Raw genomic sequence first — 16841 nt, 5'->3', positions numbered from 1 at the left:
CCGAATTCGAAATGGCCGGTGTGCAGTCGGATCCACATTTCTTTGAGGGAACCGAAAAATTGCTTGAAGTATGGTTTGAATCAACAAACGGAGATGACAGTTTTGATCTTAGAATTATAGAAAGGTAATTATTCATTTACGGTAGCAGTGAAAAGTGACATCAGTAAAGTGTAAGAATAAAATTAAAAGTAGACGTAGATGAAACATGCTCGACACTATCACCACTGTCATTGTATCAGCTGATCGGGTCTTTTTCTTACGACACGTGAAATGATTGCGAAATCTGTAATAGTAGTTCTACCAGAGTAGCAATGTTTGCCACTACATTTTTAACTTATAATCTTAATCTTTTGGTCGTGTTGACATAGAAAAATATTTTTGAGTACACTTGTACATACTAGCTGCAGAACTAACCCAAAATGTATGGTCCTTGGAGTATTTTCTGGTTTGTGCATGACTATCTATGGTGGGCAGCTATAAATTGGATTGTTATATGCAAATAAGTATGTAGACAAACCTGTTTAACTGGAAAAGTTTGAAGACTTGGCTGGACCTGTAAATGCATATATTGTGGTTCATAAAATCAATTAAAATTTCCTAGATTTTGAAGTACACTTTTTGTTGGTACATATATGTTGTCAACATAAATTTAGTTGAAAAATTTGTTGAGATTTTTCCTCCGGTATTATTTGTATATGGTATTGTATTGATTGACCTTAGACAATAGAAGGACAATTGATATCTACCTGGCAACAATAGGTGATTTAAACAGTGGAATAGGCAAATTAACACAGCCATAGCTGATAAATGGACAAGTAAGCTACAAACCAAAATGAAAGAAAAATCCACTCTTAAATTCTGCAATACAACAGAGCTCAAAATACATCAGACTCATCCAGTATGGAACTCCTTACCATCAGTTACATATATATGAGGTAAAAAAGGCACAAATCAAAGCCAAATTACTCACCGGTACATACCTCTTAGAATGTGACATACAGAAATTCAAAAGGGAGCAAGAAAAAGCAAATTGTACTCTGTGTCATTTGGAAATAGAAACTCTAGAACACTTCTTACTCAAGTGCCAAGTTCTATATGATAAACGGCAAAAAAGTTTCCCGGAGTTGAAAAAACTCATCATACAGTCTGTTGGATATAACAAATGGAATGAAATTTCAAAGGGAACCCGGCATGATTAATTATTCAAATAATTATAGACTGTACAATATTGGCCCAAGAAATGAACTTTAGTCCAGAGACAATTATTCAAATAGAAAATCTCAGTAAAGATCTATGCTATGGACTCCATACTCAGAGAATATTGATGCAAAAGAAGATTAAGACTTTATAAAGTGATCTTCACCCAATGGGCACAAATTCTAATGACTGTATATTTTAAATTTTATTTTTTAATTTTATTGAATTTAATCATTGGAATTACATATCAGATAAGGGTTGATAATCTATATTAAGATAAAGACCACAGATTGAGGGCACTATTACATGTATCATGTACAAACCTGTGGAAGCTACTTTTTTTTTTACATCCAATCGTAATAATTTTTAAGGTTTTAGTCACTATAATCGAGTTACTTTTAAATTTTAGGAGTTACCATATTCATGTTATTAATGCAATTAAATCAACTGATGTAAATATTTCCACTGTAAATTCTTGAGCACCAATTTTACTTATTTTAATTTTTTTATCAACATCGTTTTAAAACATCTTACCGTAGATAAAGTATACTAAAAAGATAAATAATGGCCTGCTGTAAATATATCCCCTTACCACCTTTTCTTTTATATTAATGTTAATTTTAAAGATAAGGTTCTATATTTTACTACCGTGTGACACGGGTGCTTCGTTGCGGAGGAATCTACAAAGAGAAGAAGTAACTGAGTGGACTGTATTAAAGATGTGAAATTAAACATCAGCTTATTATTTGCTTTACCATCTTCTGCATGGTTGAAATTGTATTTTCTTTGCTCTGAAACAGGCCTTAAAACTTTTCCAGGTGTACAATACAAATACATTTTTTTTTTACAAATATCTTTATTCCTATATATATAATGCACACAGACATGGCAAAGGGCATTTCAATTACTCCATACCTTGTATACATGTGCCTTACGTTGCAAAGTTTCCATCTGTCATATGTCCATTGTCCTTGACCTCATTTTATGGTTCAGCGACTGCTTAATTTATTTTTATACGACCGCAAAAATTGAAAATTTTTTGGTCGTATATTGGTATGACGTTGGCGTCGTCGTCGTCGTCGTCCGGCGTCGTCCGAAGACACATTGGTTTTCGCACTCTAACTTTAGTTTAAGTGAATGGATCTCCATGAAATTTTGCCATAAGGTTCAATACCACGAAAGGAAGGTTGGGATTGATTTTGGGGGTTATGGTACCAACAGTTAAGGAATTAGGGGCCAAAAAGGGGCCAAAAATAAGCATTTTTGTAACTTCCAGACAATAACTTGTGTGTAAGTGTATGGATCTCTCTGACATTGTACCACAAGGTTCCATATCACAAAGGGAAGGCTGTAATTGATTTTGGGGGTAATTGCCTCAAAATTTTAGGAATTAGGGGCCAAAAAAGGGGCAAAAAACAAGCATTTTTCTAGTTTCATGACAATAACTTGTGTGTTAGTGTTGGGATATTTCTGAAATTGTACTACAAGGTTCCATATCACAAAGGGAAAGCTGGAATTGAGTTTGTGGGTAATTGCCCGAAACGTTTAGGAAAAGGGGGCCAAAAAGGGGCCAAAAATAAGCATTTTTCTAGTTTCCAGACAATAACTTGTGTTCAAGTGTATGGATCTCTCTGAAATTGTACTGCAAGGTACCATACCACAAAGGGAACGCTGGGATTGAGTTTGGGGGTGATGAATCATAAGGGGGTTCAAAAAATTTGGGGGGGGGATTTTTTTTTCTTCTTTTTTTTTCTTTTTTTCCTTTTTTTTTTTCTTTTAAAATTTTCCATTTTAAGTTGGTTATTTCTGATTAATATTTAAAAGCAAATAATAATGATATGGTAGGAGATACACACCAAACAGGATGTGTAAATTATTATATAATAAGTATTGTGCAATAGCAAGAAATTTTCAATTGCACAGTATTGCACAATTGCAAGAAATCTTCAATTGCACAGTATTGCGCAATAGCAAGAAATATCCAATAGCACAATATTGCGCAATAGCAAGAAATTGTCAATTGTACAGTATTGCACAATAGCAAGAAATATTCAATTGCACAGTATTGTGCAAAAGAAGATACTTCGTATAAATTGCTTATTTCTTGATCAATTTCAATGGGGTTTTATTCTTGAATTCTTGGGGTTCTTTAATATGCTGAATCTAACCAAGTATTAAGTTTTTGGATTTTGGGCCCCGTTTTTAAATTGGTCCACATTGAGGTCCAAAGGGTCCAAAATTTAACTTTGTTTCATTTCATCAAAAATTGAATTATTGGGGTTCTTTGATATGCCGAATCTAACCGTGTATTTAGATTCTTAATTTTTGGTTCCGTTTTCAAATTGGTCTACATTAAGGTCAAAAGGGTCCAAAATTAAACTTATTTTGATTTTAACAAAAATTGAATTTTTAGGGTTCTTTGATATGCTGAATCTAAACATGTATTTAGATTTTTGATTATGGGCCCAGTTTTCAAGTTGGTCCAAATCGGGGTCCAAAATTAAACTTTGTTTGATTTCAACAAAAATTGAATATATGGGGTTCTTTGATATGCTGAATCTAACCATGTATTTAGATTTTTTATTTGTGGACCCGCTATCAAATTGGTTCATATTGAGGTCAAAAGGGTCCAAAATTAAACTTTGTTTGATTTCATCAAAAATTGAATTATTGGGGTTCTTTGATATGCCAAATCTAACCGTGTATTTAGATTTTTAATTTTGGGTCCCGTTTTTAAATTGGTCTACATTAAGGTCCAAAGGGTCCAAAATTAAACTTAGTTTGATTTTAACAAAAATTGAATTCTTGGGGTTCTTTGATATGCTGAATCTAAACATGTGTTTAGATTTTTGATTATGGGCCCAGTTTTCAAGTTGGTCCAAGTTGGGGTCCAAAATTAAACTTTGTTTGATTTCAACAAAAATTGAATATATGGGGTTCTTTGATATGCTGAATCTAAACATGTATTTAGATTTTAGATTTTTGGCCCAGTTTTCAAGTTGGTCCAAATTGGGGTCCAAAATTAAACTTTGTTTGATTTCAACATAAATTGAATATATGGGGTTCTTTGATATGCTGAATCTTACCATGTATTTAGATTTTTTATTTGTGGGCCCGCTATCAAATTGGTTCATATTGAGGTCAAAAGGGTCCAAAATTAAACTTTGTTTGATTTCATCAAAAATTGAATTATTGGGGTTCTTTGATATGTCAAATCTAACTGTGTATTTAGATTTTTAATTTTGGGTCCCGTTTTTGAAATTGGTCTACATTAAGGTCCAAAGGGTCCAAAATTAAACTTAGTTTGATTTTAACAAAAATTGAATTTTTGGGGTTCTTTGATATGCTGAATCTAAACATGTGTTTAGATTTTTGATTATGGGACCAGTTTTCAAGTTGGTCCAAGTTGGGGGTCCAAAATTAAACTTTGTTTGATTTCAACAAAAATTGAATATATGGGGTTCTTTGATATGCTGAATCTAAACATGTATTTAGATTTTAGATTTTTGGCCCAGTTTTCAAGTTGGTCCAAATTGGGGTCCAAAATTAAACTTTGTTTGATTTCAACAAAAAATGAATATATGGGGTTCTTTGATATGCTGAATCTTACCATGTATTTAGATTTTTTATTTTGTGGGCCCGCTATCATATTGGTTCATATTGAGGTCAAAAGGGTCCAAAATTAAACTTTGTTTGATTTCATCAAAAATTGAATTATTGGGGTTCTTTGATATGCCAAATCTAACCGTGTTTTTAGATTTTTAATTTTGGGTCCCGTTTTTTAAATTGGTCTACATTAAGGTCCAAAGGGTCCAAAATTAAATTTTGTTTGATTTCAACAAAAATTGAATTCTTGGGGTACTTTGATATGCTGAATCTAACCATGTATTTTGATTTTGGACATTGGACCATAATAGGTAAATTAAAAAAATTGAAGTTCTTAGACCACATTCTTTCTGTGTCAGAAACCTATGCTGTGTCAAATATTTAATCACAATCCAAATTCAGAGCTGTATCAAGCTTGAATGTTGTGTCCATACTTGCCCCAACTGTTCAGGGTTCGACCTCTGCGGTCGTATCAAGCTGCGCCCAGCGAAGCATTTTATTTTTTCTGTCATGTGAATTAATTAGTTATTATGAGTAATAGGATATATATATTAGGTTTATGGGTTCCTTGCAAGGTCTACATGTCCACCAGACAGGGTTCACCAGAACTCGACCTCATTTAATGGATCAGTGATCAAGGTTAAGTTTTCCTGGTCATATTCACATGTTTGAGCAATAGGTCAACTATATTTCTTGTATGGAATTATTAGAATGATTGTAAGTTGTACATATCTGACTGGCAGGTTTCATTTGATCTTGACCTTGTTTTACTGGTTCATGGGTCAATGTTAAATTGTTGTGGTTTTGTCTGTTTCTCAGATACTAAAAGCAATAGGTCAACTGTATTTGGTGTATAAAATGAATGAAGGGTGTGTATGCCTGTCTGGCAGTTCATCTGACCTTGACCTAATTTTCATGGTTCATTGGTCAAAGTTTTAAGTTTTAGTGGTTTGGACCATTTATCAGATATTATAAGCAATAGGTCAACTATATTTCATGTATGGAATGATTGTAAGGTGTACTTGTCTGAATGATGGCTTTCATCTGACATTTACCTCATTTTCATGGTTCATTGGTCATGTATATATTTCTTGGTTATGTCTGTTTCTCAGATACTAAAATCAAAAGGTCAATGTAAGTTTCATATATAGGTCTGTCATAGAAATGTCTGTTTCTCAAATACCAAAGCATTAGGTTAACTATATCTGGTGTATGGTATGATTGTAAGGCATACATATGCATGTCCATCTTGCAGAGTTCATCTGACCTTTTTCTTTTTTTTTTGGCATACATTTTGTTGATAACACTAGAATAACAATACTAGAAAAACTAATCATTGATTATGTTTCTTTTAATTGTTAGTAACTTTGGACTTATTATCTTATGTCCATTAATATTGGTGTCTACTCTCTTAGTATATTCATTTACAAAAATTCTGTAGACATCTATGTTTTTTGTTTTCTGCTCAGATACATAGTATGACTTAAATATTGAAAAACTAAGTATTGTAATTAAAAAATTTATTGAGTAATACTTGTTGTCTGTGATTTTGTATCCAAATATCAGGTGTTGTAGTTTTATTAAAAAATCTATATTACTCCTTTTAAGAGGTCGTATATGTGTTGCCAAAATCAATGCTTTTTGCATTGGTAGAATTTTAAGCCACCTGTTTATCCCTACTGACGATTCTTTTTTATTGCTCACTAGTGAATCATATAACATTATTTTGAAAAACATGTAGTCTCAAAATAACGATCTTTCCATGTGATCTTACTTCTCTGGACATTTACTGTACTTTTAACAGAATTTTCTTGTTTAACTATGTGAATCCAATTTTGTGGAATAGATTGTTTCAAATTTTGAAATTCAGCAATCCAGTTTATCTTACACTTTAATTTGTTTAAAATATAGTTTTCTGATAATGACATAGTGTCATCCAGAATGTCATTTAAGTATATTATATCACTCTTAATCATGTTAATCCAGTTATCAAAGATAATTGGTTTATTATGAAATTCAATAAATTTATTCCCCCATATCGTTTGCTTTCTTATTTCAACATACATGACATATGTAACTGGTTGTTTTGTTTGCCCACCCCCAGTCAAAATCCAGGACTTTATTATTTCTCTATAAAATTCTGGAACACATATATAAGGTATAAGCTTCCAGTTGGCATATTTACCATTAACAAGTCTATATACCCATGATACCCATTAGCGACATAAAATAACTTTTAAAATTGACCATTTTTAAGCCCCCTTTTTCATATGGACGTATTATCATGTTTCTTTTTACTTTGTCTGGCTTCCCATTCCAAATATATTTAAATTTTCGTGTTTCTAGTTCTTCTGACCTTGACTTCATGTACATGGTCTTTTTTTGTAGTATTGATAATGTTAATTTTATGTGATAGTTGTAGAATATCTTAATATTGAAATAAAGACTTTCAACAGAAATTCAATCATGAAAGTGAAGCAGGCAAGGCATTTACAAATATATACATTTGTATTTACATATATGTCATGTATATATACATATATATTCATATATATATCGTGTATAATAGTGTTTCCCCTATCACTCAAAAAGGGCATGGTAACTTAATTGAAAAAGGGCATCTAGAGCGCGCAAAGATTTATAAAAAGGGCACCTATAGTGTATGGAAAATTAACAAAAGGGCACCTACAGTATGCTGAAAACAAGAAAGGCAATAAATTTCTTGGAAGAGGGGTCTAAATACAGCACAAACAACATTTTCCAAAAGACCAAAAAAGGAGTAAATGTTAACTAAACGCATTTGACTAGCAGGTCGAACAACTGATGTTCTTAAACCCTGCTGACTGCCATTGGCGATTGCCAAATAAACGGATCACCAGATGTAACAAAATGGATCTTATTTATTAATTTAATACCAAACAGAAAACAATAAACTTGCGGAAAAGATGGTATACCGCAAACAAAAGGTGCAAAAATTAGTACACGACATAATATATATATATATATGTTAACCATTGCCATTGTTTTAATGTTTTAATGACGAAGTCAAAAGGTACTTTAGGTTTGCACTCCGTCCATCTGTCTGTCCATCCGTCAGTCCGGCAAATCAGTTTTCCACACTTTTTTTCTTCATGCTTGAAATATTGATTTCATATTTGGTGTATTGTTTTATCATAACAAGTTACAGATCAAGTTCGAATTTTGTTCAGGTCTGACTATTTTGTGCAGAGTTATGGTCCTTGAACTTAGAAAATTCACTCAAATAATCAGTTTTCCTCACTTTTTTTCTTCATGCTTGCATTGAATATACTGATTTGATAATTGGTAAAGAGTTTCATCATGACAAGTTACAGATCTAGTTCGAATTTTGTTCTGGTCTGATGATTTTGTGCAGAGTTATGGTCCTTAGACATAGAAAATTCACGTAAATAATCAATTTTCCACATTTTTTTTCGTCATGCTTGAAGATATTGACTTGATATTTGTTATATAGTTTACACCATGACAAGTTATAGATCAAGTTAGCATTTTGTGCAAGTACAATGAATTTTGAACCGGTAGGGGACTATGTATTGCCAGACAATACTCACAGAATGCTTGTTTTTTTATACAAATAGTCATTAAGAGAAATATTGAAATCTAAATCTTCATTAGTCATCATCCAAATAAATAAATTCTGTGTTCATGTTTTTATAGGTTAGACTGGGAACATCTTCTGAGGATAGTGAGATGTGAGATCATCAGCAAGAGTTCCAGTGATGATATGGATGCATATGTTTTAAGGTATATATAAATATTTTTTTTTATATTATAAGGACGAAATCAAAATATCTTTTACAACATGTACAATGTTTACACACCTATCCATAAATATTGGCCTCACACACAAAAATATTTTTTGTTCATTTTTTTCAGATTTCAGAAAAAATTACCATCCTGCATGGCAAAAGTAATGAGTTTGTTGTCTCAAAAGAGGAGACTTGACTATTTTTAATTTGCCTCAACAAAGTTGAGAAGGGGGGGGGGGGGGGGGGCTGTTGTTGTTCCCTTGGCATTGGTATTTGCATGCACACCCACAGCCATTTCCCAGAAACTTATAGACATATAGCTATATATATGATATGCCATTATGGTATACACATTCATGTACATCATGAAGAAGCTGATGGTGTGCCTTAAGATGAAAATTAGAATTTTCTTGGATTATTAGGGACCTAGCTTACTTCAATGAAGTTGAATGTATCTTCTTATTTCTAACATTAAAAATATGATTAGAATTATAATATTTCTGATAAGTTTAAATTTAGAATAAAACTTTATGTAAATAGGATAGAATTGTTTACCAAAAATATTTATGCAAGTGAGATATTGGTCTTTTTGTATTTACAAAATTTAATATATTCCCTACAAAAGTGAATATATATTTACTTCAGTAATTTTAAAATAGATTTGGTGTTTCTTTACTTTATCTATGAAATATTTTTACACTTTAAAATATTGAATGATTGTTAATCAGATTACCTCTAACATAAGTCACAGTCTAAATCTTTAAGCTGTGTTTAGTACTTGGTTCATGCTTCAGTAGTATTCTGTTAAAAGTTTGAAATATTAAAAGGTATAATACAATATGAAAGGTAAACTTAAAATATTTAAAATTGAATTACAGGTGAAAGGTCCATTAAAAAGTTAAAGCAAACCTATAATGTTTATATTAAATACCTGTCAAAGTGACCAGCCACTTTTATAAATATATTTTTAACCGGATTTTCGAAGGAAATATCGGTTATTAAAATGGTTATATACGGCGGGCGGCTGGGCGGCTCTGGCGGCTGCCAAACAGCGTCCGCACAATAACATGAAAACGCTTTAACAAATTTTTTTCAAATTTAAATATGTTGTTTCATGGGACTAAATGAAGGTCTCTATTAATTTTCAAGATTTTAGTATATCTCCTTTGTGAGTTATCTTCATTTTTAATATCCAAAAGTAGAATTTTTTAATATTTTACTGTTGTTATCTTTTTATGATTTGTCTTATCTCAGAATAAAAATTGGAGTGACAGATTTATTTGAAAATTATCTATTTCCTAAGTGGTAATGATTATAAGCTATATCATTAGACATTTTGAAGATTATTACATTATTAATTATGTTAGAGTACTATGTTAAACAAGCATAGTTCTGTTCAATTAGATATTATAAATATTTCAGCATATGATAATGATTTATTTTCATTATTAATTAGATCTTTGAAATATTTTAGCATATGATAATCATTGGAGTGACAGATTTATTTGAAAATTTACTGTTTTCTGATTGAAATATAGGGGAAGTCCATTGGGATAAACCCTACCCCCCTTTTTTTTTATAACTTGTAAACGGTCAAGATTCCCACCCAGAAACCATATATATTCTTGTATGGGACAATATATCAAATCAAATGAAATATAGGGGAAGTCCACGGGGGTAAACCCTACCCCCTTCTTTTTGAAAACTTGTAAACGGTTGAGATCCCCACCCCTAAACCATATATGAACTTGTATGGGACAATAAATTAAAGCAAATTAAATTTAGGGCAAGTCCCCTGGGGTAACCCCTACTCTCCTTTTTTTTGGAAACTTGTAAATGGTCAAGATTCCCACGGGGAAACCATATATATTCTTGTATGTTACAATAAAACAAATGAAATGAAATGAAAGGTGAGTTCCTTGGCGTCATTCCCACCTTCTTCCTGTTTAAGAACTTGTCAATGGTTGAGATCCCCGCCCCTAAATCATATATATCCTTGTATGGGACAAAAAAACAAATCATATGAAATAAAGGGCAGGTCCCCTGGGAAAATTAATCAGTTTGTGTGTGTTATATTTGAACATAAATTAAATATATATAGGGTTCTTTAAGTGCTGAATCTAAACTTGTTTTTAATTAGATAATAATCTATTTTTATTATGAGATAAAGTTTTTGACATTGATAGATAAGTTGCAGATCTGTATTATTTTTTGACACATGAAAGAAACAATATTAGCAACTATTAATTAAATTTGATTATAATATGGAAATAGATATAACATGATATCTGATTTTAGAGAAGTATTTTGCTGGTTTTTTATTGGTTTATGTAAATAAGTTTGAGTTATTTGTTTTGAAAAGTGATGTGTTTAATTGTTAGATATAAAATCATATCTAATTTTAGAGATTTATGAGTGGTTAAGTCATATCTAATTTTAGAGTATTATTTTGGTGTTTTGTTACTGGTTTTTTACTGGTTTATGGAAATAAGTTTGAGTTATTTGTTTTGAAAAGTGATGTGTTTAATTGATAGATATAAAATCATATCTAATTTTAGAGAATTATGTTGGTGTTTTGTTACTGGTTCATGGAAATAAATTTGAGTTTTATCTTCTAAACGGTCGAGATCCCTACCCCTAAACCATATATATTCTTGTATGGGACAATAAAACAAATCAAACGAAATATTGGGGGAGTCCCCGGGACCACCCGCACCCCTCTTCTTTTTGAAAACTTGTAAACGGTCAAGATCCCCACTCTGAAACCATATATATTCTTGTATGGGACAATAAAACAAATCAAATGAAATATAAGGCGAGTCCCCTGGGGTCACCCCCACCCCATCCTGTTTGAGAACTTGTAAACGGTCGAGATCCCCACCCCTAAACCATATATATTCTTGTATGGGACAATAACACTAATCAAATGAAATATAGGGGAAGTCCAGGGGGTCACCCCCCTTCTTTTTGATAACTTAAAAACGGTCGAGAGCCCCACCCCTGAACCATTATATATTCTTGTATGGGTCAATAAAACAAATCAAGTGAAATATTGGGGAAGTCCATGGGGGTAACATCCACCCCCTTCTTTTTATACGACCGCAAAAATTGAAAATTTTTTGTTCGTATATTGGTATGACGTTGGCGTCGTCGTCGTCGTCGTCATCTGGCGTCGTCCGAAGACACATTGGTTTTCGCACTCTAACTTTAGTTTAAGTGAATGGATCTCCATGAAATTTTACCATAAGGTTCAATACCACGAAAGGAAGGTTGGGATTGATTTTGGGGGTTATGGTACCAACAGTTAAGGAATTAGGGGCCAAAAAGGGGCCAAAAATAAGCATTTTTGTAACTTCCAGACAATAACTTGTGTGTAAGTGTATGGATCTCTCTGACATTGTACCACAAGGTTCCATATCACAAAGGGAAGGCTGTAATTGATTTTGGGGGTAATTGCCTCAAAATTTTAGGAATTAGGGGCCAAAAAAGGGGCAAAAAACAAGCATTTTTCTAGTTTCATGACAATAACTTGTGTGTAAGTGTTGGGATATTTCTGAAATTGTACTACAAGGTTCCATATCACAAAGGGTAAGCTGGAATTGAGTTTGTGGGTAATTGCCCGAAATGTTTAGGAATAGGGGGCCAAAAAGGGGCCAAAAATAAGCATTTTTCTAGTTTCCAGACAATAACTTGTGTTCAAGTGTATGGATCTCTCTGAAATTGTACTGCAAGGTACCATACCACAAAGGGAAGGCTGGGATTGAGTTTGGGGTTGATGAATCATAAGGGGGTTCAAAAAATTGGGGGGGGGATTTTTTTTTCTCTTTTTTTTTCTTTTTTTCCTTTTTTTTTTTCTTTTAAAATTTTCCATTTTAAGTTGGTTATTTCTGATTAATATTTAAATGCAAATAATAATGATATGGTAGGAGATACACACCAAACAGAATGTGTAAATTATTATATAATAAGTATTGTGCAATAGCAAGAAATTTTCAATTGCACAGTATTGCACAATTGCAAGAAATCTTCAATTGCACAGTATTGCGCAATAGCAAGAAATCTTCAATTGCACAGTATTGCGCAATAGCAAGAAATCTCCAATAGCACAATATTGCGCAATAGCAAGAAATTGTCAATTGTACAGTATTGCACAATAGCAAGAAATATTCAATTGCACAGTATTGTGCAAAAGAAGATACTTCATATAAATTGCTTATTTCTTGATCAATTTCAATGGGGTTTTATTCTTGAATTCTTGGGGTTCTTTAATATGCTGAATCTAACCAAGTATTAAGTTTTTGGATTTTGGGCCCCGTTTTTAAATTGGTCCACATTGAGGTCCAAAGGGTCCAAAATTTAACTTTGTTTGATTTCATCAAAAATTGAATTATTGGGGTTCTTTGATATGCTGAATCTAACCGTGTATTTAGATTCTTAATTTTTGGTTCCGTTTTCAAATTGGTCTACATTAAGGTCAAAAGGGTCCAAAATTAAACTTAGTTTGATTTTAACAAAAATTGAATTTTTAGGGTTCTTTGATATGCTGAATCTAAACATGTATTTAGATTTTTGATTATGGGCCCAGTTTTCAAGTTGGTCCAAATCGGGGTCCAAAATTAAACTTTGTTTGATTTCAACAAAAATTGAATATATGGGGTTCTTTGATATGCTGAATCTAACCATGTATTTAGATTTTTGATTTATGGGCCCCATTATTAACTTTGTCCACATTGAGGTCAAAAGGGTCCAAAATTAAACTTTGTTTGATTTCATCAAAAATTGAATTCTTGGGGTTCTTTGATATGCTGAATCTAACCATGTATTTAGATTTTTTATTTGTGGACCCGCTATCAAATTGGTTCATATTGAGGTCAAAAGGGTCCAAAATTAAACTTTGTTTGATTTCATCAAAAATTGAATTATTGGGGTTCTTTGATATGCCAAATCTAACCGTGTATTTAGATTTTTAATTTTGGGTCCCGTTTTTAAATTGGTCTACATTAAGGTCCAAAGGGTCCAAAATTAAACTTAGTTTGATTTTAACAAAAATTGAATTCTTGGGGTTCTTTGATATGCTGAATCTAAACATGTGTTTAGATTTTTGATTATGGGCCCAGTTTTCAAGTTGGTCCAAGTTGGGGTCCAAAATTAAACTTTGTTTGATTTCAACAAAAATTGAATATATGGGGTTCTTTGATATGCTGAATCTAAACATGTATTTAGATTTTAGATTTTTGGCCCAGTTTTCAAGTTGGTCCAAATTGGGGTCCAAAATTAAACTTTGTTTGATTTCAACAAAAATTGAATATATGGGGTTCTTTGATATGCTGAATCTTACCATGTATTTAGATTTTTTATTTGTGGGCCCGCTATCAAATTGGTTCATATTGAGGTCAAAAGGGTCCAAAATTAAACTTTGTTTGATTTCATCAAAAATTTAATTATTGGGGTTCTTTGATATGCCAAATCTAACTGTGTATTTAGATTTTTAATTTTGGGTCCCGTTTTTTAAATTGGTCTACATTAAGGTCCAAAGGGTCCAAAATTAAACTTAGTTTGATTTTAACAAAAATTGAATTATTGGGTACTTTGATATGCTGAATCTAAAAATGTGTTTAGATTTTTGATTATGGGACCAGTTTTCAAGTTTGTCCAAGTTGGGGTCCAAAATTAAACTTTGTTTGATTTCAACAAAAATTGAATATATGGGGTTCTTTGATATGCTGAATCTAACCATGTATTTTGATTTTGGGCATTGGACCATAATAGGTAAATTAAAAAAATTGAAATTCTTAGACCACATTCTTTCTGTGTCAGAAACCTATGCTGTGTCAAATATTTAATCACAATCCAAATTCAGAGCTGTATCAAGCTTGAATGTTGTGTCCATACTTGCCCCAACTGTTCAGGGTTCGACCTCTGCGGTCGTATCAAGCTGCGCCCAGCGAAGCATTTTATTGATGACTTGTAAACGGTCGAGATCCCCACCCCTGAACTATATATATTCTTGAATGGGACATTAAAATAAATCAAATGAAATTAAGGGAAGGCCCCTGGGATAATCCCCACCCCCTTTCTTTTTGAAAACATGTAAATGGTCAAGATCCCCACCCTGAAACCATATATATTCTTGTATGGGACAATAATACTAATCAAATGAAGTAAAAGGCGAGTCCCCTGGGGTCACCCCAACCCCCTCCTGTTTGAGTACTTGTAAACATTCTAGATCCCCACCCCTAAACCATATATATTCTTGAATGGGACAATAACACAAATCAAATGAAAATATAGGGGAAGTCCATGGGGGTCACCCCCACCCCCTTCTTTTTGAGAACTTGTAAACGGTCAAGATCCCCACCCCGAAACCATATATATTCTTGTATGGGACAATAAATCAAATCAAATGAAATATAGAAGAAGTCCATGGGGGTAACCCCCACCCCCTTCTTTTTGATAACTTGTAAACGGTCGAGATCCTCACCTCTAAACCATATATATACTCGAATGGGACAATAAAACAAATCAAATGAAATTGAGGGGAAGTCCCCTGGGGAAACCCCCACCCCCTTTTTTTTTTGAAAACTTGTTTACGGTCAAGATCCCCACCCCGAAATCATATATTTTCTTGTATGGGACAATAAAACAAATCAAATCAAATATAAGGCGAGTCCCCTTGGGTCACCCCCACCCCCCTCCTGTTTGAGAACTTGTAAACGGTCGAGATCCTTACCCCTAAACCATATATATTCTTGTATGGGACAATAAAACAAATCAAATGAAATATAGGGGAAGTCCAGGGGGGGTCACCCCACCCCCCTTTTTTTTGAAAACTTGTAAAAAGTAAAGATCCCCTCCCGGAAACCATATATTTTCTTGTATAGGACAATAAAACAAATCAAATGAAATAAAAGGCGAGTCCCCTTGGGTCACCCCACCCCCTCCTGCTTGAGGACTTGTAAACGGTCGAGATCCCCATCCTAATCCATATATATTCTTGTCTGGGACAATAAAACAAATCAAATGAAATTGAGGGAAAGTCCGCTGGGGTAACCCCCACCCCCCTTCTTTTTGAAAACTTGTAAATGGTCAAGATCCCCACCCCGAAACCATATATATTCTTGTATGGGACAATAAAACAAATCAAATGAAATATAAGGTGAGTCCCCCTGGGTCACCCGGCCCCCCTCCTGTTTAAGAACTTGTAAACGGTTGAGCTTTTCATTATTAATAAGATGATACCACATTGAGGTCCAAAGGGTCCTAAATTAAACTTTTGTTTAATTTCATCAAATATTGAATTCTTTGGTTCTTTGATATGCTGATTCTAACAATGTTTGAATGTTAAATCATATCTAATTTTAGAGAACTTAGTCATCACTGGTTGTTTATTATTGATTATAATTTGAAAAATTGCATCATATCTTATTTTAGAGAACTATTTATCCAGTTTGAGTTATTTCCATTTGCACAGAAAATATTATGGATAAAATTAACCTGTGTTTCATTTCAACATAAATTAAATATATATATAGGGTTCTTTCAAATGCTGAATCTAAACTCTATTTAAATATTAGATTTTTAGGCCCAGTTTTCAAGTTGGTCCAAATCAGGGTCCAAAATTAAACTTTGTTTGATTCAAGAAAAATTGAATTTATGGGGTTCTTTGAAATGCTGAATCTAACCATGTATTGAGAGATTTTGGATTGTGGGCTCCTTTATCAAATTGGTCCACATTGAGGTCCAAAGGGTCCTAGATTATAATTTTGTCTGATTTCATCAAACATTGAATTCTTGGGGTTCTTTGATATGCTGATTCTAATATGTACTTAGTTTTTGGATATTGGACCATAATAGGTATTTAAATGTCCAATTTCAAATCTATCAGTTCTTTGACTACATTCATTTTGTGCCACAAACCTATGATGTGTCAAATATTCAATCACAATCCAAATTCAGAGCTGTTTTAAGTTTAAATGTAGTGTCCATACTTGCTCAACTGTTCAGGGTTCGACCTCTGCAGGAAAATCCGGTTTGCTGTCTCTCTGACAGCCTCTTGTTAGGTAGTTATGCCCGCGCAACTAAAAGTTGGGGGGCATATTGTTTTACCCCTGTCCGTCCGTCCTTCCATCTGTCCTTCCATCTGTCCGTCCCATTATGGGTATATAGTTATTCCACATAACTCCTCCTACAGTTTGAATGCTAGGAAGTTTTCACTTTGTTGGCTGTTTGTATATATATTGAAGGTGTGCA

At 32.9% G+C, this 16841-nt stretch overlaps 1 protein-coding gene across 1 annotated transcript in view; it reads left to right on the top strand.

The window, feature by feature from the left end:
- LOC127725654 (S-adenosylmethionine decarboxylase proenzyme-like) overlaps positions 1–16841 on the top strand; it is a 41432-nt gene continuing 24591 nt past the window's right edge. The window contains exons 1-2 of the mRNA XM_052232759.1: positions 1–124; positions 8500–8586. Of these exons, the coding sequence (XP_052088719.1) occupies positions 12–124; positions 8500–8586 (200 nt within the window). The 5' untranslated portion in view covers positions 1–11. The remainder of the gene's footprint in view (positions 125–8499; positions 8587–16841) is intronic.

Source organism: Mytilus californianus, unplaced genomic scaffold, assembly GCF_021869535.1.
Source record: "Mytilus californianus isolate M0D057914Y unplaced genomic scaffold, xbMytCali1.0.p SCAF_15, whole genome shotgun sequence".
In the NCBI taxonomy this organism is placed as follows: Eukaryota; Metazoa; Mollusca; class Bivalvia; order Mytilida; family Mytilidae; genus Mytilus; species Mytilus californianus.
Note: the sequence above shows the minus strand (reverse complement) of the source record. Positions and strands in the feature narration are given on the sequence as shown.